The sequence below is a fragment of the Hevea brasiliensis genome, chromosome 17 (assembly GCF_030052815.1).
Source record: "Hevea brasiliensis isolate MT/VB/25A 57/8 chromosome 17, ASM3005281v1, whole genome shotgun sequence".
In the NCBI taxonomy this organism is placed as follows: domain Eukaryota; kingdom Viridiplantae; phylum Streptophyta; class Magnoliopsida; order Malpighiales; family Euphorbiaceae; genus Hevea; species Hevea brasiliensis.
The window spans coordinates 7,167,327-7,189,063 of NC_079509.1; the positions used below are offsets into that span (position 1 = coordinate 7,167,327).

The 21,737-nt window shown below is 33.0% G+C and overlaps 5 protein-coding genes and 1 non-coding gene across 8 annotated transcripts; 3 read left to right on the forward strand and 3 right to left on the reverse strand.

Moving 5' to 3' along the window:
- Positions 1–355: 355 nt before the first annotated feature.
- On the reverse strand, positions 356–873 carry LOC110656345 (uncharacterized). Its single transcript, XM_021813065.2, has one exon. The coding sequence runs from the start codon at positions 711–713 to the stop codon at positions 504–506; it is 210 nt and encodes a 69-aa protein (XP_021668757.1). The 5' UTR covers positions 714–873; the 3' UTR covers positions 356–503.
- Positions 874–3,275: 2,402 nt separating this feature from the next.
- On the forward strand, positions 3,276–9,374 carry LOC110656336 (CBS domain-containing protein CBSCBSPB5). The gene is made up of 15 exons (XM_021813047.2): positions 3,276–3,659; positions 3,780–3,985; positions 5,596–5,764; positions 5,879–6,011; positions 6,099–6,269; positions 6,397–6,475; positions 6,577–6,690; positions 6,824–6,890; positions 7,065–7,170; positions 7,264–7,322; positions 7,673–7,782; positions 7,867–8,000; positions 8,359–8,444; positions 8,535–8,624; positions 8,849–9,374. The coding sequence occupies exons 2-15, from the start codon at positions 3,849–3,851 to the stop codon at positions 9,026–9,028; spliced, it is 1,635 nt and encodes a 544-aa protein (XP_021668739.1). The 5' UTR covers positions 3,276–3,659; positions 3,780–3,848; the 3' UTR covers positions 9,029–9,374.
- Positions 9,375–11,218: 1,844 nt separating this feature from the next.
- LOC110656346 (non-specific phospholipase C6-like) lies at positions 11,219–13,534 on the forward strand. Its single transcript, XM_021813066.2, has 3 exons — positions 11,219–12,632; positions 12,742–12,918; positions 13,034–13,534. Exons 1-3 carry the CDS (start codon positions 11,555–11,557, stop codon positions 13,330–13,332), a joined length of 1,554 nt encoding a protein of 517 aa, XP_021668758.2. The 5' UTR covers positions 11,219–11,554; the 3' UTR covers positions 13,333–13,534.
- Positions 13,535–14,953: 1,419 nt separating this feature from the next.
- Positions 14,954–17,115, reverse strand: LOC110656338 (mediator of RNA polymerase II transcription subunit 30). 2 transcript variants are annotated; one of them, XM_021813049.2, is made up of 3 exons: positions 16,428–17,115; positions 15,806–15,907; positions 14,954–15,727 (listed from the first exon to the last, which is right to left on the reverse strand). In XM_021813049.2, the coding sequence occupies exons 1-3, from the start codon at positions 16,836–16,838 to the stop codon at positions 15,716–15,718; spliced, it is 525 nt and encodes a 174-aa protein (XP_021668741.2). In that variant the 5' UTR covers positions 16,839–17,115; the 3' UTR covers positions 14,954–15,715. The 2 variants fall into 2 exon arrangements, with proteins under 2 accessions (XP_021668741.2, XP_057995117.1); XM_058139134.1 differs by having other exon boundaries at positions 14,954–15,386; positions 16,428–17,113.
- A 45-nt stretch (positions 17,116–17,160) lies between these two features.
- TRNAS-UGA (transfer RNA serine (anticodon UGA)) lies at positions 17,161–17,242 on the reverse strand. Its single transcript has one exon. It is a non-coding gene; the product is annotated as a tRNA-Ser (tRNA).
- A 77-nt stretch (positions 17,243–17,319) lies between these two features.
- Positions 17,320–18,501, forward strand: LOC110656349 (thylakoid lumenal 17.9 kDa protein, chloroplastic). Of its 2 annotated transcripts, none has more exons than XM_021813068.2 (4): positions 17,320–17,627; positions 17,710–17,824; positions 17,918–17,987; positions 18,145–18,501. In XM_021813068.2, the coding sequence occupies exons 1-4, from the start codon at positions 17,353–17,355 to the stop codon at positions 18,363–18,365; spliced, it is 681 nt and encodes a 226-aa protein (XP_021668760.2). In that variant the 5' UTR covers positions 17,320–17,352; the 3' UTR covers positions 18,366–18,501. The 2 variants fall into 2 exon arrangements, with proteins under 2 accessions (XP_021668760.2, XP_021668761.2); XM_021813069.2 differs by having other exon boundaries at positions 17,326–17,627; positions 17,927–17,987.
- Positions 18,502–21,737: the final 3,236 nt, after the last annotated feature.

A 21,737-nucleotide genomic window follows, 5' to 3' on the forward strand; every position in this document is an offset into this window, starting at 1 on the left:
TTATACTCAAACATCAATGTACATTTGCTTATCTCTTCCCTCAAATTTGAGTTTGGGTCGAATCCAAAACCAAATCCACTAAAACAATGTACTTAGTACTTGCTAAGAACAGAGATCGAAATATTTTTATTTATTTATTTATTATTGAGAAAGGTAAAGTAGATCGACATAATCTAAAAGACAATGAAGTTATTGTTAATAAAAAATATATCATTTCCAGTGTGAATGCTTGCTGAAAATAAAGAGCCTTCCTTTAATAAAGTTAAAAAGAAGAAAAGAAAGCGCAACTTGGATACATAACAAAACAAATAATATGAATAGGATCGATCCCAAACCACCCCTTCCACAGAAATCATTCAACCCCTTTACAAGCAGAGTTAGATCTCATTACTGAAACGAAATTAACCATAAAATCACAGCAGCAACAACAGATTTATCGCTATTGGTTCCAAAGCAAAACAGAAAATGATGCTACAGTATTACACATATAAGATAGAGAAAGACTAGCCAGTGTAGACGTGGACTCCAATTGCAATTAGGAAGATAGTGATGAGACCAAAATAGATAATAGCATGAACAACAATAGAAGCGCCGCTTGTCTGCATGTTCCCAAACTCAACCACCCTATTCTTTCCAGGTATCTGAAACAACAGCCCTGGCGTTAACAGCACGAACAGCACCACTGCTATTAGCACTGGCCCCCAATCTGCCATCCCCTTTTCCTTTCGAAACAGAGCCTACCGATGAATACTAAACAAAGATCTAGCCAATGGAACGAAACAGCTAACTGACTCTTCGACAACTGCATTCACATGGATGCTTCTCGTGAGTCGTGAACTGAAATGGATTGGATGCATCCCAACAAATGCGTTTCAACGGTTGTGATCTTATTGGAAAAACTTTTTTTTTTTTGTTGATTAGGGCCCATCTGTGCATGGGCTTCTTTTTTTTACTACTGCAATGGGTTTATAACTAGGATATGCCCTGCCCATGAAATTTATAGAATACTCCAGTCCACAGCATCAACAAATGGGGAAGAAACAGATACAGAAATAGTAAACAAAGATAAATGCAAACCATGAGAAAGGGGGGAACACTAAGCCCATTACAAAAAATAAGACAGATCCAGCAAGTTGCTTGTACTATTGAATCCACATTCGCCTGTAACACAATCTTAACAAATTAATAAAAGAATGTAAAGATTACAACTCATCTACAAGTTGGAACGATGCGGATTTTTACTGGCCAGTGTAGATGCGAATGCCAACTGCTAGAATGAGGATGGTAAAGACTACAAAGAAGATGAGAGTGTGAGCAAGCACAGCCTTCCCATTGGTCTTGAAGCTGCCAAATTCCACATGCCTGGTGCTCCCTGGTAGCTGGAATATGAGGCCAGGAGAAAGAAGTATGAATAATAGAAATCCCACTAATATAGGTGCCCAATCCGCCATTGCTTAATCAGCTCTCTACTCCGTTTGAAAAAGTACGAATAAGAATGCTTGATGCAATTGAAAGAGAAGCATAAGCGAAGGGCAGTCTATTTCAGTAATATATGCGAATCCATTTACGCTGTGTGTGCATTACAAAAGTGGGGACGGACACGAACATGTTTTCTGAAACTCTAGCATTCTTTTCATGGAAGAAATGTATCAAATCATGGAATGAAAGACTTCAAATTATGGTTGGAATCTGTTTTTATGTTCTTACATAACCACTCACAATTCAAGTCTCCATTTTTCCTCCAGCACTTGAACTAAATGCTCACGCAACGGACCTTTTAATAGCGTTTTTTTTTAAATCAAAGAAACTAGGGAGCCCTTTAAGCATCTTCTCCTTCGAAAAATTCTTTTCATCCATATGGCTTAATGCCCGCTTGAGAAAGAGGAGAGGGGCCAAATTAAATGGGAGAGAAAAGAGATGATGAGACAGAGAATATGATAACATAGATGGATAATTTTAAATTTTTAAATAATAGGATAAATTAATTATAATAAGTTAAATAAACTTTTGTGTTAATTATATTATTATTAAGAGAATTTTATCTTATAAATTAAAGTTAAAAGATAATGCTATTTTAATAGTAATTTAGTTATTGAGTTTTGATAAAATTTATAATTTAATTTCTATATTTTTAAAATAAAATTTTTAAATTTTTATAATTTAATAAAACTTATGATTTAATTTTTCTATCTAATTAACCATTAATAATAGTAAAAGTAATCAAAATTTTTAACCGAATAATTTAGCCCCAACGTTTTATATTATAAATAAAATAGTCTATTAATTTAAATTATTTTTGTTCATAATATAAAATTTTGAATAATAAATTATTTAAATTAGAAAAATATATAGAATTAAAGACATTTTAATTATTTTTTATTATAATTAATGTAAATTAAATTAAAAAACTAAATTATATATTTTATTAAATTTTATGGATTAAATTATTTCATTTTAAAAATATAAAAATTAAATTATAAATTTTACAAAACTTTAAAGATTAAGTTGTTAGTTAGCCTTCTCTTTATTAATAAAGAATTTACCTAAAAAAAATAAAATCTTTTTTTTTTTCAAAGATCTAAAATCTATTTATTTACATAATAATAACCCTCTTTATCATCCATAAGTACATTACTATTTTCATGATTAAAAAAAAAATACATTACTATTTAAATTGACTTTAGATATGGCATTCTTTTTGTTGGTGATTCATGAGCCGTGAGGTGTGGGTGTCATTGGCTCTCAATTTCAATCGACCACATTAAATTCTGACCATAAAACGCAGCTGACCCGATTACGCCTCTGCGGACATCATACATTCACACGGTCCAAATGTGTCTTGTTGATAATGGTGGGGCCATAATCAGCCCTCAGTGCTGCATCAACACGCTACTTAATTTTAAAATAATTAATAATTTAATTTAATTTTAGTCTACTCTAAATGGGCAATACTTAAAGCAAAACCCAATTTGACTACCACAATTAGCATGCTCAAAACAAATTTTTAATTGTAATTAATTTTTTTTTTATAACATTTAAACTAAAAAATTGAAAATAAATACCTTAAAACATAAAAGAAAAGTTTTTTTAAAAATAATTTTTTAATATTTTCAAATTTTATTGACATAAAATATAGTTTTTAAAAAGAAAAAGAAAAAAAGACAACAAAAAGTTTCCTTACCTATTTAGCTTATGTTAACAGATGGAAGGTCAAATTCGAGGATTTACTTTAATTAAAAATCAACGTTTATTATAATCCCCAGTGAAATTGGAGAGATTTCAGTTAGAATCGTTAACGTGCGCGAATATCATTGGGCCCCTTCCCATCGTATGGCAAATTTCACATCCTTCCATTTCTCTTCTAGGGTTTCAATATCTCTCCACCTCCGCTAGTTCCAGCTCTCTGCCTTGCCGGTCGGTGAATATTACGGAAAATCTTATTTTCCGATAACAATCCCGACCTGCTTTCCCTCGAAAATTTCTAACCCTCTCAATTAGCCACCTTTGTTCCGTCCAGATTACTGATTCCAACTCCCGACGGTTCAACTTTGTGAAAATTAATTTTCGTTTATGATTGACGCTTCGTTCATCAAAATTTCATTTGTTGATTGAAATCTACGTCATCTTTTGCTATTGAAACAACTCTAGCCTAATCTCTCGTGAGTTTTTCTTCTTCTTTTTTATATTATGGAAGAATTTTTCATGAGCCAATATTTTAGCGTGAAAAAGCAGAATTAGTGCTCCAAATAGGAAGCATCATCTGATAATTGAAATTTCAGGTTCTGGTGATTGGTTGCAGTAATTTGGAGGGATATAGATTGAGAATTGTGTGTGGAATATAGGTGAAGATGGCCAGTCAAGGTGGATCTTCGAGGAAAAGTTTTTCGTTGTCAAATTCATCTTCTACGCTTGCGAGGAAGAAATCATCTGAGAATGGTGGAGCCCCGGATTCTGCACGAAAATCTTTCACCACTTCTCGGCCCGGGTTCGTTGCTTTCCATTTTCTTTAGTTACTTTTTTTTTTGTCCAATTCTTTAGTTACTTTTTTTTTGTCCAATTCTTTAGTTAGTTTCGCAATTATCTTTTGCCTAATTCTTTATTACACTTTGTGTTCGCTTCTAAATTTAACGCGTTATATCGTGAAGAGCTGCTGCGTTCTGTTTTTAGTGTATAAATGGCTGCAGAATTTAGTAACCAATTGGCTGGATAATGCGTTTGGTGCTGCCGTCCATTAATGTTTTGTTGGTATCTCGTCTTGGTACCTTTTTTTTTGGCTCTAGATGCCTTGTTTCCCCTCCTATCTAATTTAGATAATTCATATAAATCATTTTGACCGTTCAAACTTTTGGGGAAGGGAAATGAGAATTGGGAACTGTATAACGGTTGTTGCAATTGCAAGAATGTTAAGTTGCCAATTGCACTTATTTTTATTGAAAAGAAGAGTTCCATTTTTTTCTATGTTTCTTTACTTAATTGAACTGGTAATTAGTTTAAGCAAGGAAGAAAATGTTCTGAGTTTGAGTGAGTACAGATACGTCATATTATGACAAATGAGTGTTGTAGGCTAGTTCTCAATGCCATGCATGTTAATGGATTTTAATTATTTTTTAAAGTGAAGGACAAAATAGAGGATCAGTGGAAGTAAATTTATTGATGAAGTTGTGGCATTTAGGCTTGGTTTGGTTACTGGAAATGAGGGATTGAGGATGAATTCCCATTTATTATAATTTCTAGTACCTGGCTTCTGTGTGGTAAAGAAAGTCATGTAATAATTTTCATTTCTGATTCACCATTCCCATTTTGTTCATCTCGGTTTGCCAAACACAAGGGGAATTGGATGAAGGATTTTTTCCAATTTCTTCTTATGTTCCTGATAACCAAGAAAGACTCAGTGGTTGTCTCATGTAACCTTTCTCCTATTAGATGCAAAGTGGAGAAGTGAGGAAAGGATAAAATAACAAGTGAATTGAAATGTATGTTCTTATTATTTCTTGATGAATAGTTCTGAAATATAGAAGGTATAATGGAAGTACAATCATTTATGTTAAACTTTTACTTGTTTTGCAATAATTGCCCCTCGTATAGGATAACTTGAATATGAAGGTTTGATCAAACTAAGGAATCATATCCTTTCTCTCTCTTTCTCAATAATAATAATAATAATAATAATAATAATAATAATAATAATCATCATCATCAATAGAGTAATAGAGCAATGCCCAATTTCTCTCCCAAACACTGGTTAGATGCTTGAGTTAATTAGATCAGATCAGATCCAAAGACATAGGAAATTGGCCTTTCTACATGTTAAATAGTCAATTTCTCAGCTACTTTATTTTAGATCAATGTGCTTTAGAGACGTAACAGTGATTGGTGTCTGTTATGATTAGAGAATTTTATAGTGATATCTTTTGCTTTCAATATTTTGCAAAGGTTTGATTGGTCAAAATACTGTAAGGTACTCATCTATCCTTAAACAAGATACGTGACGGAGTTACACACTATAGTTGATGCACTCGGATATGAGCACAGCTAATTTAATGCTTCCTCCTACACCACTAGTGTATCCTCCATTTACGCTTGCATTTGGAACAGGGGACTAACTGGTGAGCGTACAGTGAAACGATTGCGCCTGTCAAAGGCCCTGACAGTACCTGAAGCCACAAGTATTTATGAGGCTTGCCGTCGTATGGCTGCTCGTAGAGTTGATGCTTTATTGCTAACGGACTCAAATGCGTTACTTTGTGGAATCCTCACAGATAAGGTATGACTATGGCCTTTTACAAGGTTTATTGCCAAAAAATTAAAGTCCCACTTTTTTTTTTCTGCCATTACATGCATGTGCTATATTTCATGTGCGATTCTCTTTTTGTTGTAGGATGTAGTAACAAGAGTAATTGCTCGTGACATTAATCTTGAGGAAACACCAGTTTCCAAAGTTATGACAAGGAACCCAGTTTTTGTTCTTTCTGACACCCTTGCTGTGGAAGCTCTACAGAAGATGGTTCAAGGTCAGCAATAAACTGAGAACCACATCAATTTTATTGTATTATTTTATACCTTAGCCCTTCAAAATGCTCTGGATATTGTATCCACAGGAAAATTCAGACATTTGCCTGTTGTGGAAAATGGAGAGGTCATTGCTATACTTGATATAGCAAAGTGTTTATATGATGCTATTGCTCGTATGGAAAGGGCAGCTGAGAAGGGAAAGGCTATTGCTGCAGCTGTTGAAGGTGTAGAAAAAAATTGGGGGACAACCTTATCTGGTTGGTAGAAAATGTTTCAATGAACTTTGGACCATTTGTGGTTCTCTAATAATACCTTCTTGCTATATACTGTCGTACAAAATATATTCTATTAATTTCCTGCATTTTCTTTTTTGTTGATGTGCAGGACCTAATACGTTCATTGAAACACTTCGAGAGCGGATGTTTAGACCGTCTTTATCTACAATAATTCAGGAGAATTCAAAGTAGGTAATGTTTTGTTTTGGTGTATTTTTTTAGTGTATTACATTGTGTATTATGTTTTATGTTATAGTTTCTTATCTTAATACATTGCTGCATCTTTCAGGGTTGTAACAGTTTCTCCAACTGAAAGTGTTTTGGCAGTGACAAAGAAGATGCTTGAATTTCGGTCAAGCTCTGCAGTGGTGATGGTTGATCACAAACCACGAGGAATTTTAACGTAGGTCTTTTTTAAGTATCTGATCCAATAAATAGTTTACATCCCCAATCTGATTTTTATTTATATCTCAAAGCAGAAAATGTTTCTTTTATTGTTATTATTACATGCTATAATCTGTGGATTTTTCTGTCAGCTCTAAGGATATCTTGATGCGAGTAATAGCACAAAATCTTCCTCCAGATACCACTGTTGTGGAGAAGGTATTTTTATCTTTCTGATGGCCCTACTTGTTGTTCTTTGAATTGTTCTGTCAAATAAATTTCATATATGTTCTCCACTCTATTACTTGTGAGAATACGTAATAATGTAATATGTGTCTCTAATTGCTAAAAGAAGATGTTTATTTAGGAACTTTGCTTTTCTTTTATTTACAGGTTATGACTCCTAACCCTGAATGTGCAACCATTGATACACCAATTGTTGATGCTCTTCATATCATGCATGATGGGAAGTTTTTGCACCTTCCTGTGGTAGATAGAGGTAATATGCTTTTTAAGTATTATCATAAATGAAGAGTAAATTGTTTCATGTTTGTTATCTTAGGTTCTGATGGCCCTGGATTTTTTAATACAGATGGGAATATAGTTGCTGTGGTTGATGTGATTCATATTACTCATGCAGCAGTTGCCACGGTAAGTCAAGTCGTACCTTCTGAAATATTTTGTGCTTTATAATTTGTCTCTCTGCAAGTTGCATTCATCAGAAATTCAGAATAAGTTCTTAGTGAGAGGATAAGAGGTGTCGTATGGGCACAAATTCTAATAACAGTTGAGTGCCTGCTTTGTTGGCTGGCAATGTCTCTTGGTATTCAAATCCACTCATGCCTGAGATAAGAGGTTTACCAATTTTCTAACCCAGTCAATAATAGATTGCATTTTCTCTCCACACTGGAGGCAGGAACTCACTTGTGATGAGAAACACATGTTATGTTATGATTGCTTGAGCAGAATGAAAACTTTCTTTTTATTACTTCATTAATCAGGTTGGAAGTACTGCTGGAGTAAATAATGAGGCAGCAAGCACAATGATGCAAAAGTTTTGGGATTCTGCAATGGCTTTAAGTCCCAACGAGGATGATGAGGATACACGGAGGTTATATACTTTGGTCTTGTTATTATGATAGATTCTAATTTCTTCCATCATTGTTTACTTACACATAATTTGGTGACATTTCAGTGAAGGTTCCTTGAAATTGCCTTCTGAAGGAGGAGAGACAGGAAGATCCCTTGCCTATCCTTCATCAGGGTTGCCAAATACATTTGGGTTCAAAATTGAAGACAAGAAGGGGCGAATGCACAGATTTACTTGTGGTGAGATTCATATATATATATATATATATATATATATATATATATATATATATATATGTATGTATTAGTTTGCTTTTATGCAAGGCTATTGATGTGTTTTCCACATTGCATATGACATACATGTAGCTCCTGGATGTCTCTTTTGTTGCCAGTTAATGTTTCTAGGTGACTTGCCCTAAAAGTTGCACACTACAACACTGTTGTTGATTGAAATATATTTCATTTGAGTTTCAGAATGCGTCAGGCATTTGGTATAGGAGGTTTAAATGCCAGCAAATTATAGGTTCACTTTCCGAATCAAATTATGATTGTCGTAAACTAGATTGTTAAGCTGATTTTGGGTTTTCTTTTGTACCAGATACTAGGAGTTTGACAGATCTAGTAACGGCTATACTTCAGAGGTTAGGGGATGACATTGACCGAAACAATTTGCCTCAAATTCTGGTATGCCTTAAGAACTTCAAATTTAATAACTTTTGCCTTGGATTCTTGATTTCCCACTATTCCATATTAATTTGTGTTCACATTCTTAAGTATGAAGATGAAGATCATGATAAAGTTGTTCTGGAGTCAGATAGTGATCTTGCTGCAGCCGTTGAGCATGCAAAATTAGTTGGTTTCAAGGTATGTTCTGCTTTTGGTTGGTATTCGAATGCTTCTCTTTAGAAGAGGAAACACAAGGGAACAATTTTACCCTTCATTCACCTTGTCAGACTCAGAGATCTATTGACCTTTACGCAATAAATTCAAAGTAGAAACATATATCCGTATAGGCAAAAAAGGAAATCCTTTTTCTCCAACTGAATTTTTTAAACTATAAAATCTTAACTTGGTGATAAATTTTGCAGGGTCTGAGATTGCATTTAGACTATTCTGGAATACGTGGTCGACGGAGGAGTTCTACTTCAGGAGATATGGATTACGCTCACACAGATGCATGGGCTGCTGCATACAGTGCTGTTGCAGCAGGTGCGGCTCTGGTTGCTGGGTTAGGTGTACTAGCATACTTACGAAGATCTGGTTACTGATGCTTGAATTTTTCTTTTTGGAAAAAAAAAAATAGAATTACCAGTTCATACAAATTAATTTCTCCTGAACTAAATGACCAAAATGGAATTGGCTTGGAGGGTATTTCTTGTGCTTGATATGTGTTTTTGTAGAACTAAATTTGTACAAGAAAAAATGAAAAAAAAAAAAAAGAGAAGTAAATTTCTTGGTGCTGGGTACTCCACGACACTGCATATGTCAAGTATTGAGTGGTGGAATGTGCATTCTTTCTGGTACGCGAAGTTGGAGATTTTTTGATGTGTAAAAAATAAAATATGCCACTTTCTGAGCTGTCTGCCTGACAATTTGCTGATCATTTTTGACCTATTTATGGTAGAATTTTTCTTGGCTTTGTATCTGCCCTGATTGTGTTTGGGGTTTGGACCATAGAGTTGCGTTCACATTTTCACATATGAAGGAAAAATTAAATAAAGAACGCATTTTTTTTTCTTTAATAAAAATATAATGGTAGCTGAAACTTGCTGATTAGTGGGTTCCAACAGATTTAAGTAATCGATTTGCCAATGCTTGGAGGTAGAGTACTGTATACATTTAAGATACGTCATTTCTCATCACATAGCCTGGGAAAATTTTAAATTCGTGATAATTAATTATACGGGTTTTTTTTTTTTTTTATTAAACCCGTTTGAAAATGAAAAGTCCGTAAACATTAGGCCGGCATTTCAATCGATAATATGTTTTATTCAGGCAGTCAACTATTCAATTATAGTATGCTAATTTAATAACAATAAAGACAGTATTGTCTAAATACAAACTAAATTTGGTAGGAAAAAAAAATTAAATTAAATTAAAAAATTTAAAATTTTGACATATGGGCAATATTAAGTTTTACTTGATTGAACTAAATTAAAAAATATATTTTTTTTTTCTTAAAAAAAAAAGATTATTCAGTGTATTAATGTACATACACACTCTCTAAATACATGAATCTCACTTCTTTAAAATTAAGAAAAAAATAATTTTCATTATTTTTTAATGCTTTGAGTCTATATAATAATTCTTCTTAAAATAAATTACGCCAAAAATAACTAATGACTTGATATATTAAAAGATTTAGGGTAATATAATTTCTGTATTTTCATATTATTAATTATTTTATTTTTTATTTAAAAAAATTATAAGTTTTGCCGCCCAAAATTAATCCATCCGTTTATTTTTTTTACTCATTATATCATTAAATAAGACTTTTAAAACATGTTGCTCTAAAAAAAAAGACTTTTAAAAAATGTTAAATCTTCCTCTCAACTCTTGTAATATTAAAGATAAATTATGATTTAGTCTATATATATATATATATATATATATATATATATAGCTATTATTGCTTAATGCTGAATGAATGAATTATGTAGAAGGATAGATAAAATCAAGAAGAGAGATTCGTAAAGGAATGGCATAAAGACGGAAAAAAATAGAGGGTAACTGAAGGTATTTTAGACTTTTTTTTTTTAATTTTAATTAATAATCAATAAATAAATAAATAAATAGATGAGTTGATTAATTTATTGACGAAAACAAAATCAAGAGGATTTTTAATATATTTTTGTAAAATAATTAATAATATTAAAATTCATAGATTAATTGGTAATTTATCAAAAGATTCAACTAGTAAATGAAGAGACGGGTACATTTCAAAATTTATATATCAGAAATTGGTATTAGTAAAAAATATATCAGAAATTGGCACATTACCAATACAAAGCAAGCGTAGTGCACAAAGCACTAAGAAATAATGGACCTCAAAATAAATAAATAAATAAATAAAAGCAGAAGGGAGTGATAATGACGCCAACAGGGCCCCACAAAAGAGTAAAGACAGAAGTAGAGGTAATTAAGTAGTAAGTCTATCTATGTGCTTAATCATTACAATATTTATTAATATGTATATAATAAAGAAATATGATGAAAAATAATTTGAAGATCACTGAGCCTGCATTTCAGGTATGTGACGAAGCTCCCCATTAGTATCTGAGCATTCCTCATATTTTCTGATTAAGCTCAATCCATCACTTGGTCAAAGTAACTGTAGCCCTAAAAACTTGGAAATTATGGGGTATTAATTCAAAGTAATGGCCATGTATGATAAAGCTTACCCACATGATTTTACTAAAAAATTTGAAGCTAGGAAATCTTTTAAAGGGACAAATGTCATTTTCCTGCCTTTACTTTAGCTCACTGCTGCTTTAGAAACACTATGAAAAGCAAAAGCAAAATTGCGTAATTAAAACCAGAATCTTCTTTAATTCTTTTGTGGTGTCTGTTCTCTACCACAACTGACACAGTTAATCCCCTCTCAAGCTCAAAAATATCCAGGGAAAGATAGAAATCGCAGCAATTATTAATACAAGATACCCTGTAAATTTTTCTTGGCATGCCAATAGCTCCTCTTTGAGTTCTTCATTCCAATATAAAGTAGAACCCACTATTTTAAAGCCAAAGCTAAATAAACCCATTTGCCTCAAGGCGTATCCTCTCAACAAGCCACAATGAGAGGATTCAAAACTAGACCACCTTTATTTTCCTTCATTTTCTTGCTGTTTCTCACTCTACTATGTGTTTCCACTGCCCAACAGAAAAATCCCATCAAGACCATTGTGGTTTTGGTGATGGAAAACAGATCTTTCGATCACATGCTTGGGTGGATGAAGAAAGCGGTAAGTCCAGCAATCAATGGGGTGACGGGGAGAGAATGTAACTCTGTTTCGACCAAGAACCCAAAGCAACAGTCTATTTGCTTCACAGATGATGCGGAGTTTGTGGATCCAGATCCTGGCCATTCTTTTGAAGCTGTGGCGCAACAGGTATTTGGCAATGGTTCAATTCCCTCCATGACTGGCTTTGTTGAACAAGCGCTCACCATGTCTCAAAACCTCTCTGAAACAGTCATGAAGGGTTTTAGGCCTGAATCTGTGCCTGTTTATGCCACACTGGTGAAAGAATTTGCAGTATTCGATAGGTGGTTCTCTTCAATCCCTGGTCCAACGCAACCCAATAGGCTATTTGTATACTCTGCTACTTCTCACGGCTCAACCAGCCATGTTAAGAAGCAATTGGCTAAAGGATACCCTCAAAAGACGATATTTGATTCACTTCATGAGAATGGTAAGAAGTTTGGGATATACTTCCAGAACATACCCACAACTCTGTTTTATAGGAATATGAGGAAATTGAAGTATATCTTTAAGTTTCACCAATTCGATTTTAAGTTTAAGAAAGATGCTAGAAATGGAAAGTTACCAAGCTTAACGGTAATTGAACCAAGGTATTTTGATCTCAAAGGAATGCCTGCAAATGATGACCACCCATCTCATGATGTTGCCAATGGACAAAAGCTTGTCAAGGAGGTTTATGAGGCACTAAGGTCTAGTCCTCAATGGAATGAGACCCTTTTCGTTATTACTTACGATGAGCATGGTGGGTTCTATGATCATGTCGAGACTCCTTATGTTAATGTCCCTAACCCCGATGGCAACACTGGCCCTGCACCTTATTTCTTCAAGTTCGATCGCCTTGGCGTTCGTGTGCCCACAATTATGGTCTCCCCTTGGATCAAAAAAGGCACTGGTAATATTTATTTGGACTTCTGAATCTATATAGATTTGTTCTTTAGTTCATTCTTTCACTTTTCTTTCTATTGTGTTTATATTTGTTTGTTTATTTTTCCCTTTTTCAGTGATAAGTGGCCCAAAGGGACCTTACCCAAACTCAGAGTTCGAGCACTCATCAGTCCCTGCCACCATAAAGAAAATGTTCAACCTCTCCTCCAACTTCTTGACCCACAGGGATGCTTGGGCTGGCACATTTGAAAGGGTTGTTGGGGAGTTAACATCTCCCAGGACTGACTGCCCAGGTATTAATCCCATTTCTAAAGCTTAGTAGTTAGTACATATTCCTTCAGGAAACTATGTAGGTGTATTGCTGGTGTAAATTCATGGGTGTTTCTTACCTTGAAAATTTGTTTGCAGTGACCTTGCCGGACGTGGCACCTCTGAGAAGCACAGAAGCAAAGGAAGATAGTAACCTATCTGAGTTTCAGAGCGAGTTAGTTCAACTAGCAGCAGTTCTCAATGGCGACCACTTCTTGAGCAGCTTCCCTGATAGGATGAGCAAGAAGATGAGCGTACGAGAAGCTCATGAGTACGTGAGGGGTGCTGTTACAAGGTTCATAAGAGCTAGCAAAGAGGCCATTAATTTAGGAGCAGATGCATCTGCAATTGTAGATATGAGGTCATCGCTCACTACCAGATCTTCAGTCCATAATTAGTAGTACATCATCATCTGTCTATTGGCGTCCATGTCACTATCACAGATTAGAAATATTAAATTGGCGAGAGTAGGAAACAATATAAGCGAGTGAAATATTAATTCATTGTTCCTTAGTTTTTTTTAGAAGATATTTTGCTTAGTTTTGAGTCTCTATGACAAACCGAATGCAAATGATCTAAGCAAGCAAACTTCTCTACAAATGAACATCTTTGATATACGTACATTGAGAGAAAGATAAAGCTTATTGCAGCTTAAGCCGACTCTTAAATGAGCTTCATATCGTTAACTTTTCACCTCAGCGTCAGTGCCAAAATGCAAATGTAAAAAGATCAGACCTTATTCTCTTTAGTTACTCGTGTGCTTGTACGGTGAGTGAGAAAAAGGCCCCAGAATAATGAACCAAAATTGCTCATATAAGATGTGCCCGCCTCTGATATGCTTCCCAATCCCAAAGCCAAAACGTGTGGCCTGATTTCTTTAATATCTAAGAGTCAAAATGATCTAGAACTGTCAGGATCCATGATTTTTGCCATCAACACCCACAGTGGAACTGCTTTTCACTTGTTAGGTGCCCATTCAGATAGGATACAGTAAGATGGAATTTCGTCCAGATCGAAATTTCCTGTTCACTGTTTGGCCAACATATCTTTTAAGCACACAACGGCAACTGCATATTTCGGTAAGAAACATGAAATTATTGATGGGTTCGCATAACTAAAGGTAGGGAGAAAAGCACAAGTGCAAAATTAACAAATTTGTCAAAGGTTTTTATCAACTGGAGTTTACAGCAGAAACATTTGCATGCTCTGTAACATTCTAAGCACATAGATGTATTCCCCACGACTCTACAGCATAATGGAAAAACTACCATCACAGTAACACGCAAAATTTTTAATTGCTAGAATATTTTAATGTCACACACGTAATCCCATCCACAAGATGCGTCTAGAAAGCCAGTTTAATATTGCAAGTTTGCCACCATAGACATTACTCATGAGTAGAGATAGGACTATTTCAAAGACGACTTACAAAAAATTGAAAAGAAAAAGAGCAGGAAAAAAATAATAAAAATGACATCATTGAAGCCTTTGGCATCAGAGCCAGTGGAATATGATACTGTAAGCCCCTGGGTCATCTTGACCATCAAATCTCATCATCATTGACTATATTTCCATATCAATGCAAGTATTTCAGCAAACCAACTCAACAAAGAGTCTGCCATGGCTACTTAATAATTTCATTAGAACAGCCAATTCAAACTTTCCGCCATTCAGCTTAATGATTAATGAGGAATTCTTTCTTAATAGTCAATTGTAAGTATTATCACAGTGAAAAGCAGAGGGGTGAGGAAAACAATGTTTCTTGCTCCTAAGGTTAGGTTCACAAATTTGGCTAAAAGCAGAAGTCTTATGTGCTACCACAATTAGTACATAGTAACACACCTATACAGCAACTGAGTGGACTTCTAAAGGAAGCAATTCCAAACTGATCACTTGCTAGTTCAACTAAACATGTCAACACTTGTCTTGAACAACTTATCAGGATACTTGCGGGAGGAACCACTTAATTCTCAAGACGCAGCTTTAAGGGCTCAAACTCCAAAAAACAGGATTCACAAATTGGACAATAGGACTAGTCTGATATCATTTTATACATTTGCTCAAATGAAAGAAGTTGGCATAACTATAATCTAATTGTTTACATCTAAAATTCATTTCAATAGAGGCATTACAACACTGAACATATATGATACATAAGATTCTTCACATGTTCTCTTGTAAAACTTCTATTTCAGAATTGCTATTTTTCCCTCTAAAATCAGAATCATCTTCCTACCACTTGAATAAAAAAGTTTAACAAAGAAAGCCATTTTGAGACAACATCACCTCATGTAGACATCTTAATTCAAGCACCAGTTCTCAGGCATCTCTATTTCATGACAAACTATGAACATCAGACAGAACAAGGACTTTGCCATGTAGATATGTCAGTGACAAGATCTCGTAGTTGATCAATGAGAAGCTTGAGATATGCATTCTTGTTTACAAGTTCCTACATTGAAAAGAACAAATTCAGAGAAAAAAATTCAAAAGGAAAAAAAAAAGACAAACAACGCTCTTCAATAGACACTCATATCTAAAAGCCAACTTCATTAAGATCAGATGATTTCTAATGAGATTAACGCTTTCTATGTTAGCATGTAATCATTTAAAATGAGATGGCATAAATTGCTACAGATGATCTCTAATGAGGTTGAAACTTTCTATATTAGCATGGAATCATTCAAATCAGATGATATAAATTGCTCTTTCTCGTGATCCACTGATGTCCTCTGGGCCATACGTCTACCCCACCCTACTGCCCCTGGTACACTAGATGCTTTAGATACCACTCTAAGAAAGAAAAGCCATAAATTAATAAACTGAAGAATATAATTGATCAAGATGAAATTATGGGTCACAGTAAATTACCTTTCTCAGATTGGAGGCTTGTTCTTCTAATTTCTCAATCTCAGCTTGATTTGCTGGAGATGATGTACTGTTTGTGGTTGAACCCGTTTCAAATGCTTTTGCCTGTTTGAAGGCAAAGAATCCATTAGTAATTCTGCAAATAGTGCAGCAATATTGCAATATACTTCACAAATTTGCAAGACTAGGCTAATTAAATAGATGAGTGGTAATGAAGCATAAGATGTCCGCAACTGGTAGTAATGAGTGGCTCAAAATAACGAGTCTTTGATCATTTTGGTGGATTCATTAAGGTGAAGGGACTTACATACAGGATTAGGAGGACATGTCAGGGAAAGCTATGTCTTGCCTAATAGGTTTAAGGTTTCCTATTCCATGTCCAATCTGAACCCTATAAACTTGGATTCCCCTTCTGTTTTGCATTGTGACTAGGTTTACAGGACGACCAAACAAATTTCACTATCAATAAAACATAGACAATTCAATCTAAAAAACACAGCCAAAGTAGACACAAGCAGCAAAAAGGAAAAAAAAAAATCAGTGATATTGATGCATGGTTTTGTTTTAGAAGACCATATCCATGAATTATCGGAAAAAAAAAAAAAACTAAAATTCCGAGTTTTACCTTCTGAGAATTGGGGATCGCCGCGAGGACCTCACGAAGAGCAGCTACTGAATTCTTGTAGCGAAACCGAGCCTCATCGAGGGCTCCATTACTCGTACCAACACCGCCAACAGCTGCAGCGCCACCATCCAGGTGATGGACACCATCAGATGCAGTATCGCCATTGGCTACCAAACCATTTTGAGAGAGAGAAGGTATATTATTAGCAGCAGTAATAGGTGAAGCTGTGGTGGTGGTACCAATAGCAGTGGAACCAGTGGACCACAAAGTAGGGTTACAGAGTTCGTCGTTCATGGAGGAGAGGATCTGGTAAGCAGCTTGGATGGTTTCTTCCAGATGCTTCTGACCTTCAATTGCAAGCTCCTGAGTTGTTTTGGGTAGCGTTATTGAAGTCATGACGCTGTCCTCCATTTCTATTTTCTTTTTCCTTCAATAGTTGGAAAAGGTTTTTCTGCTCTCTTAGCTATCGTTTCCTTTCCAAAAGTTTCTTAGCTCCCAAACAAAGGAATTTGACGGAGCAAAGAAAAAGGAAAAGAAAATGTTTTTAAAAATATTTACAAAGAAATTTCACGGAGCAAGCCCTAGCATAGAATTGATTACTTGAAGAAAGGAAAAGAAAATGTTTTTAAAACTATTTACAAAGAAATTTCCCGGAGCAAACCCTAGCATAGAATTGATTAATAGAAAAAGGAAAAGAAAGTGCTTTTTAAAAATATTAAAAAAAAAATTTTAACGTCGACAGCAGGGTTCGAACCTGCGCGGGCGAAGCCCAACAGATTTCAAGTCTGTCTCCTTAACCACTCGGACATATCGACAACGTTGCGCCTTTCTTCACGCGTTGATACATATAGTTAAAATAACTGAATTAACCGCCTCGGCAAAAGAGAGGGAACCTGTTGCTGGAAGAAGATAGCATCGTTTTAACATGAGTTTGATTGGTCATGTTCTTCCTTCACTTCCTTCCAGGAACCCAACTCAGAAAATTTCTCCTCATCACTTCAATTTTGCGAAATCTAGTATACAAAATCCAACCCCAAAACCCATTCTCTTCACTAATCTGCTTTCCTTGGCCCTCACTTTTACCTTAAACTCTCCCTTACCTTCCTTGGCTATCCCTTCTCCCAACTCTTTGTCTCCCCTACTTCCACCCACAACACCGTTTTCTGAATCCAAGAACTTGCCGATTGGACTAGAAGATGGGTATGTACTGACTTCATTTTTTTATTTAAAAAAAAATCTTATTTTGTTATGATTTTTTTTTTGCAATGTTCTATTGTTGCAGGAAAATTCGGCCTTGCCCATCCATTAATCCAAGTTGTGTATCGACAAATCCTAAATCTTCATTATTTGCATTCCCATGGATAATTCCTGAGAACTCCGCAGATAATGCGATTCAGGTTTTAAAGAAACACACATCTGCCTTGTTATCTTATGGCTAAAACATTCATTCTAGCGTATGTTGAACTCGTTCAACTCTTAAATTTATGCAGAAATTGCAGGAAGCAATCTTGAAAACGCAGAGAAATGCCAAGATTCAAGTTATTGAAGATACCCCAAATGGTAATCAAATGAAACTGAACTAGTAACTTTGTAAATCTGCAAAAGGTAAGCCAGTTGGGGCTTACTAATGTACAAGTAGGAGCATTACTAGATCTTTCATTTCATTTTTAAACAGACATTCTTGAATCTTGATTATGGTTATGGCAACAAATTTCAGGCCAATATTTACAAGCAGAGGTTGACGGAGGATTTGGGCAGGATGTGCTTGAATTTCTGATAAAAGGAGATGTGGTTGTTTATCGGTGTATGGCCACAAAAGTCACCTATGTGTATCCCTTCACTACAGCCTTTGGGGATTCTAAAGGACAGGAAGAAAGAATGAAGAAAATCATGGATCAATTAGGATGGTACCCTCCAAGTCTTGATTCTATGGATTAGATTTAATCTTAAATTGCCTCTACAAAGACATGGTAGCTTTTAATCCTGTTTTACCTGCACCAAATTCACTGAGTGTACTGCTGTTTCTAATGTCATTCATTTTATTTCACTGCATAATACACAATACTTGGATTTATGTGTTGTGTTTCAGAGAGCATGAAGCTTTTGGGCCAACGATCATTTTTCCTTTTATAAGTTTTGCCATCCATGTTCATTTATCATTGTACCTTGATGTGATTCCAAAGCATTAATTAATCACCCAGTTAATGAAAAGGATGCATTATCAGATTCAGTCCAATGAAAAGGAGATGCAGTTTTGTACAAATATGCAGCAATTTGCATGGAAATAATGAATTATAGAGAGAGTGGTTGCTGCTTTCCTTGCTTTCTAAGCGCTGTCCATTGAAAGGTGAGGTGGAAAGTCCAGTAGTAAGTAAATTTCAGGTCTACCACCGAGCGATGGTAGCTTAGCTGTTAACCTGCTAAGGTGATCTTGTCTCACCCATTCGAGTTCATACCAGTAAGATGGTTAAATATTATTTTTTAAGTCAAGATGTTAATCGAAGATCTTGGGTCTCAAATTTAAAGAAATTACGTCGTTCGGAGAGTTTTTTATTTTAAGTAAAAAAATAAATTTCAGGACTGATATTTCAATTCTCAAGCTCCAAATAAAAATAAATAAAAGAAAGTGAGGTGGGCTACGTCTAGGCCCAATCACCCACTCCCCCTTTTCCACTTTCAAATCAAATTATCATTCGACCATTTTAATTTTCTTTCTTTCAAAAAAAAAAAAAAATCTTGCTCATAATAAAAATTTAGAGTTTGGCCCGCTTGGGGGTCGGATTCATTGATTATATTTTTAATATATATTTGAAAAAATGAATAGCATAGTTTGTCAATAGGATGGTTGAGTAGTTTGGTGATTATGGGATTAATTAATTTTCAAACTGATTAGATTTAGAGGTTAATCTAGTGATAGAGATAGGAAGGGGGTAGTAATTTGTCTAATAATTAGAAAGACGTGAAGCTAATCAAATGCAAAAGTACCACCTAGCATTTTAAAATAATTAGCAATGAGAGTCGGAGATCATTAGAAGGTTTGAAGTCAAAATTAATATCAAACCGATTGGATTAATTTTTGAGTGAAGATGCTGATTGGATTACGTTTGTGGAAAGCCTATCTCCATCTAATTTGGAAATCATGATTCATGAATCTTCAAAAAGGAAAATAAGGCGAGTAGAGGCTGACTTGCAGGATTAGACATAGAGTGGTCAAATTTAAAGACTCATATAATTATTAAAATTAATAAAAAATTATGAGAAACGAGATCTAATAATTGGAAGCAAATAAAAAAAAAAAAGACTTCTATATGTACATTAACCAACAAGCAATTCAATTATTTAACTATGCTAAAATCATAGGTGGGAATAAGATAACATAGAGACCACGAATTTTAAAATATTTGTTAATTACATAGTAATATTACTTTGAGGACCATGATATAAAGACATTAAAAAAAAAAAAGGAGGGCGGGGTGGGCGGGTTGGTAAATATTCGGTGGTGATTAGGTGAGATTTTTAATCTCAAACGGAAGCGTGTTCTTCATTCAAAGAGTAATAATTATTTATTATTTATTTATATATACATAATAAAATAATATATATTTATTTGTAATTAATATTTATAATTATTATTTAATAATTTATTAATTAAATTATTGATCCAGTGCTTGTGAATCTGATCTCCTCTCCAAATTGAATTCAATGTCTCTGATTTGACCAAACTTTTCAGAAATAGAAATAAAAGGACTGGCTGTGATTGTACATCACTAGGCAACACGTGCACGTCACATTTTGTGACCGAAGCAATTTATTTTATTTTATTTTTCAAACAATTTTTTGGTTGTAGGGTCATGAATTAACTAATTTCATTTTATATTATATGTGCCTCATTCTTTTTAATTCATAATTTAAGAATTTTTTAATAAATACAGATGTATTTTATATTTTAATTTATTTCAATTATTGAATTATTTATTTTAATTCAAATTTATTTCTAATAAATTTAGTTTTTAAATTTAGACATTTCAGATAAATTAACTGTTTTTTTTTCTCGTTTGAATACTGAAAATAATCAAATTGAGTTTATTACACTTAACAGATTTTATTTATATTTTTAATACAAAATTGAAGCTTAATTTAAAATATTCATTAATCTTTAATTAAATTAGATAAACCAAATAAATTAGATTATTTTATTGTCAACTTTTTTAATTTATATAATGATTCAATTTAATTATTTAAAAATAATAATAAAAAAGCTAATCCATAAAGATTAACTCTACTTATAGAATAATTAATTTGAAGTATAAGTCGATCAAATAATAAAAAATTATATATAAATTAATATTTAATTTAATTTATAAATTAAAAATTTTATTAAAAATAATTAAATTATTTTTTTAATATTTTTTAATTAAATATTTAAATTGATTTAAAGTTATTTTTTAAATAATTTTATCAAATAATTAACTATTTATTTCTAATGTGATCCATTATTTAAAAAATATATTTTAAGATAAAAATAAAAAATATGTAGTTAAATTAAATAATTTTTTTAATATATATATAAATTAATAATTTTTTAAAAAATTATCAATAAATTCTATCAGGGTTCCGGAAAATGATAAGGGGAATAGGCGGCAATTTTGATACTCTTATATTTTATTATGTATATTTGTCACATGAAAAACATAAATAATATAATAATATGATGCTTTATTATTCTATGACGTAAATATAATATATTAATTTTTTATTTCATTAAACTATTTGCATATAATAATAATAATAATAATAATAATAATAATAAGAAATGAGTGAAACAAACAAATAGTAAGATGCCACCTTAATGAAAAATAGAAAAATTAATTTATTTTAATGGATTTTTTTAATCAACCAAAAGTCCAAAATCAAGACAAAAACATAAAAGTCTTGATTTTGGATTTCTGGTTGATTAAAAAAATTTATTAGAATTTATCTTAAAATATACTTTTAAATTATATCATTTTAAAATTAAATTTTTTATGAAAAAATTTAATATTTTAACATAATTATAGAGGTCTCATATAATTCATAAATTAATTGAAAAAAAAAAGAATAAGGGAATATTTGATTTAGTTTATAAATAGATTAAATAAAATATCATAAATAAATTAATATTTAATTTAATTTATAAATTAAAAAAAATTACTTAAAATAATTTAAAAATTATAAATAAAAATATTTTATTTACAATTTATCTATTTATTTTAAAATTATATTTAATTATATATTTTTTAATAATTTAAAGAAATTAAATTATTTTTAAAA

What these genes read in the sequence shown, in the direction of transcription:
- LOC110656345 (XM_021813065.2), bottom strand. Translation starts at nt 713, where the DNA reads ATGGCAGATTGGGGGCCAGTGCTAATAGCAGTGGTGCTGTTCGTGCTG.
- LOC110656336 (XM_021813047.2), top strand. Translation starts at nt 3,849, where the DNA reads ATGGCCAGTCAAGGTGGATCTTCGAGGAAAAGTTTTTCGTTGTCAAAT. An exon ending in TCTACAGAAGATGGTTCAAG is followed by an intron (nt 6,012 to 6,098) that starts GTCAGCAATAAA and finishes TTGTATCCACAG; the next exon opens with GAAAATTCAGACATTTGCCT. An exon ending in CCTTCCTGTGGTAGATAGAG is followed by an intron (nt 7,171 to 7,263) that starts GTAATATGCTTT and finishes TTTTTAATACAG; the next exon opens with ATGGGAATATAGTTGCTGTG.
- LOC110656346 (XM_021813066.2), top strand. Translation starts at nt 11,555, where the DNA reads ATGAGAGGATTCAAAACTAGACCACCTTTATTTTCCTTCATTTTCTTG. An exon ending in TTGGATCAAAAAAGGCACTG is followed by an intron (nt 12,633 to 12,741) that starts GTAATATTTATT and finishes TCCCTTTTTCAG; the next exon opens with TGATAAGTGGCCCAAAGGGA. An exon ending in TCCCAGGACTGACTGCCCAG is followed by an intron (nt 12,919 to 13,033) that starts GTATTAATCCCA and finishes ATTTGTTTGCAG; the next exon opens with TGACCTTGCCGGACGTGGCA.
- LOC110656338 (XM_058139134.1), bottom strand. Translation starts at nt 16,838, where the DNA reads ATGGAGGACAGCGTCATGACTTCAATAACGCTACCCAAAACAACTCAG. An exon ending in CGATCCCCAATTCTCAGAAG is followed by an intron (nt 15,908 to 16,427) that starts GTAAAACTCGGA and finishes GCCTTCAAACAG; the next exon opens with GCAAAAGCATTTGAAACGGG. An exon ending in AAGCCTCCAATCTGAGAAAG is followed by an intron (nt 15,387 to 15,805) that starts GTAATTTACTGT and finishes TTTTCAATGTAG; the next exon opens with GAACTTGTAAACAAGAATGC.
- LOC110656349 (XM_021813068.2), top strand. Translation starts at nt 17,353, where the DNA reads ATGAGTTTGATTGGTCATGTTCTTCCTTCACTTCCTTCCAGGAACCCA. An exon ending in CCGATTGGACTAGAAGATGG is followed by an intron (nt 17,628 to 17,709) that starts GTATGTACTGAC and finishes CTATTGTTGCAG; the next exon opens with GAAAATTCGGCCTTGCCCAT. An exon ending in TATTGAAGATACCCCAAATG is followed by an intron (nt 17,988 to 18,144) that starts GTAATCAAATGA and finishes AACAAATTTCAG; the next exon opens with GCCAATATTTACAAGCAGAG.